We start from the raw sequence: 9590 nt of genomic DNA, 5'->3' as shown, positions 1-9590 counted from the left end.
TGAAGCATCTGCCTTCAGCTCAGGTCATGATCTCAGGGTCCTGGGTTGGAGTCCTGTTTCGGGCTCCCTGCTCAGCAGTGTCTGCTTCTCCCTCCCCTTCTACCCTCTCCCTGCTCTTGCACTCTCTCAAATAAATAAATAAAATCTTAAAAAAAAAAGATACATGTACAATATGTCCTGAATGATGCTCCCCCAAACTTTAAACTGCAAAGTTTTATCTGAGTAGAAATTTGATTCTGGCAAATAACATGAGTTAAATTTATACAGCAGACAGGAAAAAAAAAATCCTTTGAAAGGCAAATACATTGTGTGCTTCCTGACAATAAGGACCTAAAACTTCCTTGTTGGCATTAATGAAAAATAACACACACTTCCAAAGTTCTGTAGACACCTACAAGAAAGAAAACAGCCGAATGAGTCACCTATTTCCACATCAGGGCTGAGAAGCTATATAAATGTCTGCAGCCTCTGGCAGAACCGAGCAGACTGAGCCTCGGTCCAAGAACCGTCCTGGGCAGCGGCGATGCGGCCGGCTGTGCTATGTGCCCTGTGCCTGCTGCCCAGCTGCCTGGCCTTGCCGCTTCCCCGGGAGGCAGGTGGCGTGAGTGAGCCACAGTGGAAACAGGCTCAGGTAGGTCACAGGTCCACTCCCCGGGAGCTCCCCATCTCACCATCAGCATGATGAGGTGTGGTTTTTGATTTGGGTGGTTTTTCTGATTACATATATGTTTTAATCAAGTAGCTATTAAAAGCAGGCTGACTGGGGGGCTCAGTCAGTTGAGCATCTAACTAGATTTTGGCTCAGGTCGTGATCTCAGGGTCGGGAGATCAAGCCCCATGTCGGGGTCCAGGCTCCGTTCAGGGTCTGCTTGAGATTCTCTCTCTTTCTCTGTCTGCCCTCCCCTCTGCACTCTCTCTCAATATCTTTTTCTCAATCTCTCTCTCTCTCTCTCTCTCTCTCTCTCTCTCTCAAAACAACACACAAAACCAGAGTGGCTTTATTGCTACCCAAACTGGGTTCACACTGCATTTCCTGCTCCCCTCACCAAGTAAACAGACATGAGGATGTTATTACACTTCTCTGCACTTCGACATTCTTTCTGACTTGGAAATTGCCAATGATAGTGGCATCACCAGGTGGGGTGCCATGAGGCACTTAACCCAGAACCTGGAACACTGTGTCTACTCAATGAATTGAAGTTGTTAATGTTTTACTTATTGTGACTTGAGATTCTTTTCATAAAGAGCTGAGTGTTGCCTCTTAAGGTGAGGAATCAGGTCATGGAGAAGTTTGAAATCAAAAAACAGAGGTTACAGCTGGCTGCTCAGCAGCAGGGAGGATGACGGGCAGGTGCAAACTCCTGACTTTGCCCAGTAGGGACAGCCATACTGTGTGCTCACAGGATTCCTCTCATGAACAAAGAAGTGACAATGTCAACAATTATGCATGCAACAATCAGAGATTAAAACGTGCTCCATATACTTTGTGTCATTGAATCTTTAGCTCCAATTCCGGAAAAAGAAGTAGCCAAAGTGATATTGATTCACATACTTGGTAATGAGAGTGATAGGAGTCAAGGACAAGTTTTTCTGGTTCAAAAGCCATGGTCATTCCAATATACTACTTAATAAGCAAACTGATAAGTATAAATAATAATATTTGGTAAAATAATGGGTTGTTTACTCCTAACTACTATTCAAAAATTTAAGCTTTAAACATAAGAAAAGTCTACTTTTATTTCACAGTAACTTTGACTTTGAAAAAGCCCCAGTAATATGTTAGATTGAACAGTATTAAATTACTGATATTTAACTGTTTTTTTTTTTTCCTGTAAAACAACAATTCCATAAAGTTCGATCTAATGGGTTCTCCATAAGGGATACTTTTGCAGGAGCATTGAGTCCCTTGACTTCATGCACAGGTCTCCAATAAACTAGAGAGACACTAGCTGGGTTTAACAGAAGGCAGGAAAATTTCTGTCAAGAATGCAAAAAGATTTCTTCCCAAAGAGTGTGTTTGTGAAGCCTGTGGCTCGGGAAGAGATAAAATGACTTACTTATTTTAAAACAACAGATTTATTCTTAATTGGTCTGGATGTTTGTTGAGTGAAGTAAAACACGATCACTGGAATCTTGAAAAGAGAGCTCAGTATGATGAAGTTTACTTCCCTGACACGCACGCCCCTGAGGGACTCAGACCACACGTGCGTGCCGGTGTTTGAATCACTCCAACACCATCATGCATCCTACAGCCCTCCGCATTTTTCTAATGAAATGGACTTTGGAGGTGGAACACAAGTTCAAATGCAGCTCTTCATGGGGTGAGCCCCTTGCAAGTGATTTCCTTGTTTGAGTCACTAGTCTTCATGTGTGAGTAGGAATGACAACGCAACACCTACATCCCAGGTGGCTTGAGGTCTGGATGAGATTTGCACAGAAAGTTCCTGGTCCTGTCACTCAGAGGTGCTTGATACAAGTTCTCGTGAAGGTGCTGCTCCTCTGTCATTGACTTTTAATATGTCCTATTGAGGCCACTGGGCTGACACCCTCGTGTCCACACACTGGAGTCTTTGAAGAAGGTCCCGAGGCCCCAGCTGCATGTAGAGGATGCCTGAGAGAACAGCTGTGTCCTGTAGCCCACAGGACAGGCCGTGAGGAACTCAGGGCCAGCTCTGCTGCTAGATTAACATGTGGCCCAGGCACATCACTCAGCTCTCTGAGCTTTGCTGTCTTCACCAGGAGAATGTGCACAGTAAATGAAATAATTTCATAATACCCTGTCCTAAGACTAAAATCTTAAGACCTTTTAACTTCAGAGGACCTGTCCTCTGGAGAACCTCTGATATGGCTGGGTGACCTTGGACCTCCCACAGGGTCTCTGCTGTACCCCCCAAGGACATGCTGGTCTCTGCTGTACCCCCCAAGGACATGCTCTTCCTGATTGGCTCTTACAAGCAAGTCTGTGTTTTATAAAGCATACGGTGGGTTTCTCCTCAAAACATTTAACGGGATAGGGGGCCTGGGTGGCTCCATCAGTGAAGTGTCTGCCATGGGCTAAGGCCATCCCAGAGTCCTAGGAATAGTCCCAAGTTAGGCTCCGGTCTGCTTCTCCCCCTCCCTCTGTTCCTTCCTCCTCCCCTATTCATTCTCTCTCTCTCTCTCTCATAAATAAATAAATAAATAAATAAATAAATAAATAAATAAATAAATAAAACCTTTAAAATAAAAAAAAAATCATCTTCTTAAAAAAAATGTAATGGGATAAAAGGGAAATGGAGGGACTCTTTGGCTCCTGAAATAGAAGGACAATGTATCATTATCAATATTAGATTTTCTCCTCATTAATGCACACTTGTTTTACCTGGTGGCTGCATAACTACTCTACCTTCAAACCACTACTTGAGTCCACAGAAATCCGAGGCAAAGATGCATAGCCCTCTGAGACCTATAAAGGAGACAATAAATAAGATGGTAGAACAATCACTCTCTTTCCAACAGGACTATCTCAAGAGGTTTTATCCATCTGACTCAAAAACAAGGGATGCTGACAGCTTCAAAACCAAACTCAAGGAGATGCAAAAGTTCTTTCGCCTGCCTGTAACAGGAATCCTGGACTCCCGCACGATAGAAATAATGCAGAAGCCCAGATGTGGTGTGCCTGATGTCGCCCATTTCTCACTGTTCCCAAACAGGCCAAAGTGGACTTCCGAAGTCATCACTTACAGGTTAGTTTTACTTTGGCTCGTTTTGGCGAAAGCAGCAAAGCCCTCTCTTCCTAAGTTCAAATGTTGTGTTCTTCTTGGCTTCCAGGATCGTATCGTACACCCCAGACTTACCACGCTTCAGAGTGAATCAATTAGTGGCAAAGGCTTTGGCAATGTGGAGCAAAGAGATCCCACTATCCTTCAGGAGAGTTCCAAGGGGAACTGCAGATATAATGATTGGCTTTGCAAGAGGAGGTAAGGCAGGCTGCTGTAGGCTGGTCCTGTGTGTGGTCACTGCCTTCCTCTTTTCAGGACTTAAAATCTTTATAATAGTCTTTACATATGATATATATGTGACATGTATAATATGTAATGACATATCTCTGTCATTATAGTTTTGCTAGTTTAATTTAAAGCCACTTTTTATAGCAGGAGATCCCAAATTACAGCCCATGAGCCAAATGTGGCCCACCATCTATTTTTGTAAATAATTTTCTATTTTTTGTGTGTGTGAGGGCAGTTTCAGCATTTTATGGAGAAATTTTTATCAGAACACAGTGATGGTCCTTCACTTACCTACTATCAATGATGCTTTGGGGCGACCATGGGAGAATTTAGTGATCATGACCTCTCAGATACCATGAAGCTCATAAATCCTAAATTACTTATGATCTGGTCCTTTACACAAAAAGTTTGCCATCCCTTTTTTGCAGTGTGAATCCTGATGGATGTACATACGTGTCTGTAGTTATGGAACAAGTTAAAATATAGCTAACTAACATCAACATTAAACCAAGACACAGGGAGACAACCTCCAGAGGCCCTAAATGCCTCCCCAAGGGCCTGTTGCCAACACCCTCAACGGAATAAGAAAGTAGAAACTCAGAGAACTCAGATTACAGTACTCAAGGACATAGAACCCATACACACGAACTGCTATTAATTGCTAGCGTTTTATGGTGCAAATTTAAAGAAAAATGTCGTTCTTCTCGGTCTGTTCTAATGTTGAACTGCTCGGGTGCTGTGAATTTAGCTGAAATTTGAGCTTTGGCCACAATACTGACAACAGCAAAGAAAATGTCACAGAAGGCGTGGATCATGGCCACTATGTCTTCCAATCAAGGATCTTGAATCCATTGGATTCACATGGTTACAGCCTGATAGCAACTCAAAAACAAGCAACATAAATACAAGCACTAACAAAATTCATTTTGACACTTTGTGTGTGGTTCTCCGAGACTTTGTTCTACGCACAATGAATAAGCTAGGTTTTTAAGAAAGATTTTACTAAAGGGTGCACAAGTAACGTGATGAGTGCAGTGCACCACTCCTCCATCCTGCCACCATTCGGCCAAGTGCAGTGATTGGATTTAACCCTGGAAGTTAACTGTGATGTATTTAAAGTCTCATATTCTGGAAGCCTTCAGTCTCTGGTGGTTGTCAGGACTGGACTAGTGCCTGTGACCAGTAAACACCCCAACCCCCTGGGGGCGCAGCTGGTAACCAAGCGCTCACAGCCACACTGGGCTGATCTTTGCAGCCTCTGTAATTCTGTAAACTCCCAGGTAAAATGGCTGGAGATCATTTCACTCACCCTATTTTCTTTCAGCTCACGGGGACTACTATCCATTTGATGGACCAGGAAACATCCTGGCTCACGCCTTTGCACCTGGGCCAGACCTAGGAGGAGACGCTCACTTTGATGAGGACGAGCGCTGGACAGATGGTAGCAGGATAGGTACGACACTCTAGGGCTCTTCTGCTGCATGTTGTTCCTAAAAATCTGAACTTCCTATGCTAGCTTGAGTTTGATGATGGCTTTAGTTCATGCTAATTACCAACCCATCGCTAACTGCCAAAGACTACGTGATTCAAAGGCATGACTTCAGGATGGAAGGAGGCTGAGGGCCCAGACACACTGGGCTCAATTCACCATAGCTCTACCAGCTACTCACCACATGTCTCTGGTCAGGTTATCTGACTTCTCTGAGCCAATTTCCATCTATAAATAATTCCCACCCCATAGGATTATGGTTTGAAGTAAATGAGATCATGTTTACACAGTGCTTTACACGGTGTTGGGATATCTTAGTATTCGATAAATTACAGTTCTATTTCCCAAAAGTAAGTTTTTTTATTTAAGGAGAAGGAGGAGCAATGACTATGATATTTAAGAATTGTGTACAATTCTGAGATTATAGTCTGTTGTTCAGAAGGCAGCCAGTCTATTGTATTCATCACCTTACAAAGTAGGAGATTACAGACACTCCAGGAAACTAACAGGAAAGCTCTGGTATAAATCATACTAAGTGGAGAAGATTCTAACAAGATATTAATTAAATAAAATAGCATGGCTGCTCACTGTCCCTGAGAAGGAGATCTGTGCTTATGTTTGGTGATGGGAATTCATCTCCACAGCAACGCTGACTGTCAACATCCAACCTTTGTGAGGTGGTGACACTGACTGGCTTCCACATCCTGCGTGTCTGGCTCATTCCCCTTTCTTCCCCCTCGGGGTCAGCTCACTGAGTGTCCCTCCATCTTCATGCCACCCACTATCCGTGCTCTGGCCACTCGGCAAACTCCCAGGCTCACCCCTTCCGCCTTATCAAATAAATCAGAAACCAAGCCCAGTGGCACCAGGGGACGTTTCATCCCAGCTTCCTCAAACTCTCTCTCCTGGTACTCAAACTCACCATCAGTAAACAGCCATTATTTCCCAGAAAGTGGAAACTCCCAGTAGAATGACAAACCTACACAGTGGGAGGATTATCGCTGTTATCAGATGAGGAACTGAGACTTGGGGCGGTCAGTCCACGTGTCCAGAATCTGCACTGGTAGTAGCAGAGCCGGATGTCAAGCCGGGATCCTCGTGCCTCTGAAGGCTCCGTGTTCCCCTCCAGAAGCCTGCTATTTGATCACATTAGAAGCACATAGGCAGAAACACAGCAGAAGGGGCGATGAGATTAAAGCACTCTGTGATTCTCTTCAACCCTCCAGTTGGGAGGGCCTAGAAACAAGGAAGTGAGCTGCAAAGGCTCTGAAGATGTGTGCATTCTTACAGTTCTCCTATTTTTTTTTTATTACGTGTTATGTGTGACGTTATTTACAGTGTTGCTCTTATAGTCACCGTGTGTCACTCTTGGGTTGTAGGAATTAACTTCCTGATTGCTGCAACCCACGAGCTAGGCCATTCTCTGGGCCTGGGTCATTCGTCAGATCCCGATGCCGTGATGTATCCGACCTACAGCATTAGAGATTCTAAGAGTTTCAAACTTTCACAGGATGATATAGAAGGAATCCAGAAATTATACGGTAATGTTTAAGATTTCACATTGTCTCCTGCAGGAAAGGCTGGGAGATGGGTATCCACTTGGATAAACAGACTGGAATATACATCTAAAGGCCCATTGAGGGGAGAAATTTGAGACTTTAGATACTTGAAATGTTGCCAGGCTATTTTATCCTGTGATATTGATTTTAAGTTTTTGGTAGCATAGCATCATTCCATGAAATCAGGAAAATGACACTAGGCAGGTTGTTTGTTTGTTTTTCCCCAGGCTGCCACCCACTGTTTTTTCTTGCTCTGCTCAGATACTTTAGGAGATTGTCCCTAGGGGATGGACTGAGAAACTACCACCTTCCTCCCTAGCTGCCAGTCAGAATGACCAGAAGGCAGTGGAAGTGCTTCCAAATCACCGGGCGATGTCCTCAGGAGATAATCATTCCTAGAATAAAATGGATTTAAGCAACTGATCAAACCTAGAATTTACTATCAATGGTGTTTCCTAAGCTGTGTTCCCCTAACACTAAGTAGTCCTACAGGACAATCCCCAACAGAGGAAGCTAGAGAAGAATAAGTTCAAGAAGCAGGAGCTCCCCTACTTCAGGTGCACATGATCTTGAGGTCCCCGCTGCGCATGCTGACTCAGCACCCCCAGGTTACAATCTCCTATACTGAACAGCGACTGGGCACTTGCCGATCAGCACTGCAGGGAACATATTTTGGAAGATACCATGTAACTGGGCCTGAAAGTTGTGACTCAAATTGCTGCGATTGCCAAAAATTTCACGTGACACAACTCTTGTCGATAAAGTGATCGCCAGCAGAGTAGAAACAGTGCCTCCCCTGCCATAAATCTGTGGCCCATCGAATACTCCTGGCATGTGTAACTGTCCTAGAACCTCAAGAAAATTAGGAAGGGCTTGATCAGATTTCACATGAAGCAGACAGACCAGGGAATTATATTATTAACTATCAGACAATGAGGTGCCCTAGGCCATGGTGGAAAGAGGTAGCTTCTGGACAAATGAAACCAAGACTTAATGAAATAGGTTTTAAATTTAACCAGTTCATTAATCCAAGAAGCCCTCTGAAGAGAGAATATAAGTTCAGAAGTGTATCATTAAACTCATGGATGTTCTTTTCAGAATCATAAAAATAATAGCTATAATGCACCCCGCGCATTGTGCACCCAGCGTTCCACGTGCATTAGCTCATTGAACACGACAATCCAGCGAGTTGCCCTTACCCTCATCTCGCACATGGGAGACCGCACCTGAAGAAGGGCTGAGTGGTACCTTACCCGAGAGGGTGCAGCTGCTGGACGGCAGGCATGGGGTGCACAGCCGCCCGGCTCCCTGCCCACGTGCACCAACACCTCCCTCTCCGCCTCTGGAGGAGGGTCCTCAGAACCTTCATTCCAGGCACGAGAAGGGGGCTGGGGGCAGGACAGCTTGTGACACGTCTTCTGCTTTTAGCATCTCTCAATGGTTTTCGTGTGTTGTATATACCATATCAAATGATGTCATTTTCTCTCAACAGGAGGGAACAGAATTTAAGGAGAAATTTGGAGCTGCAGGGAGAACACACTTCCATTCACTGGATTCGGTGTCACTGTCCTCGAGCAGAGGTAATGCACACGGTCCCTGAGCTCCACTGAGTACCTGGTTCGTTCTCCCCCATGCCGTGGTCATCACATGTCTTGCTGTCCCAAAGAGAAGCTCTTCTATGGTGCAAGTGCCTCATTCGTCGATGACTTTGCATTTGGTGAATTTTAACAAATGCACAGATAAATAAAGTTTTTATTCCATAGCAAAAGGATTTCAGGAAGCATTGTTTCTGGGTCAGAAAAGACAGGCTATGCAACAAAATCAAGACCAAAGCAAACAAACAAACGAACAAAAATCCCACCTCACCCCGGGTCCTCCATGGCACACTGACCTGTCATCGTGTGGGCAGGGTGACCCCAGCTCTTCCTTGTTCCCATGAAGCCTTATGAAGGTGGAGGCACCTAGTTCCCCTTCTTCTGCTGGCCCAGGCTTTCACTCTGAGTATTCTGGAAGTCCAGTTCTTCCCACAAATACATGTGAATTCCCAATGTTTTACATTCCTGTCATCACTTCTGGTTGAGTCCCTACCCCTGACCTGACTTCACTGTATCTCCCCTGACACTGTCACACCTGTGTTCCCTTTCCTGGGCCCGGGGCCAGCCCCGAAAGACTTTGGTGACACACTGAAGACGTGCCTCCGTAGTGGGATTTCATGTAGTACGAGGTTGATGGAATTGGACAGTATCCCCATCCCTCAAAACCTCCTCCTGCCCCAGCATCAGGGGTTTCTCAGCAGCTGCCTACCTCCCCAGGCCCCGGCCCCCTACCCCCGGGTCTACACCCCATCCCTCTGACTTCTCCCAGAAACTCATTTCCTGACATCCACACAGCTCTCCCTGCAGCACAGAGGATGTGTTTCTGTGGGAGAAGTACTCTCTGTGGAAGAAAGAATCAGCAAACTTGAAAGTAGGGCATTGGAAATTATCAAAACTGAGGGAGAAAAAGAAAAAGAACTTAATGCCCCTGTGGGACACCATCAGGCAGACCGTAGTG

The 9590-nt window shown here is 44.9% G+C and overlaps 1 protein-coding gene across 1 annotated transcript; it reads left to right on the top strand.

Annotated features, from left to right (window-relative positions):
- Positions 1 to 494: 494 nt before the first annotated feature.
- On the top strand, positions 495 to 8794 carry MMP7 (matrix metallopeptidase 7). The gene is made up of 6 exons (XM_055304757.1): positions 495 to 631; positions 3499 to 3725; positions 3811 to 3959; positions 5314 to 5442; positions 6858 to 7019; positions 8530 to 8794. Exons 1-6 carry the CDS (start codon positions 524 to 526, stop codon positions 8544 to 8546), a joined length of 792 nt encoding a protein of 263 aa, XP_055160732.1. The 5' UTR covers positions 495 to 523; the 3' UTR covers positions 8547 to 8794.
- The last annotated feature ends 796 nt before the right edge of the window (positions 8795 to 9590 follow it).

The sequence above is a fragment of the Nyctereutes procyonoides genome, unplaced genomic scaffold (genome assembly GCF_905146905.1).
Source record: "Nyctereutes procyonoides isolate TBG_1078 unplaced genomic scaffold, NYPRO_anot_genome, whole genome shotgun sequence".
Lineage (NCBI taxonomy): Eukaryota > Metazoa > Chordata > Mammalia > Carnivora > Canidae > Nyctereutes > Nyctereutes procyonoides.
This window is presented reverse-complemented; position numbering and strand designations above follow the sequence as displayed.

What these genes read in the sequence shown, in the direction of transcription:
- MMP7 (XM_055304757.1), top strand. Translation starts at nt 524, where the DNA reads ATGCGGCCGGCTGTGCTATGTGCCCTGTGCCTGCTGCCCAGCTGCCTG. An exon ending in TCCGAAGTCATCACTTACAG is followed by an intron (nt 3,726 to 3,810) that starts GTTAGTTTTACT and finishes CTTGGCTTCCAG; the next exon opens with GATCGTATCGTACACCCCAG. An exon ending in GATTGGCTTTGCAAGAGGAG is followed by an intron (nt 3,960 to 5,313) that starts GTAAGGCAGGCT and finishes ATTTTCTTTCAG; the next exon opens with CTCACGGGGACTACTATCCA.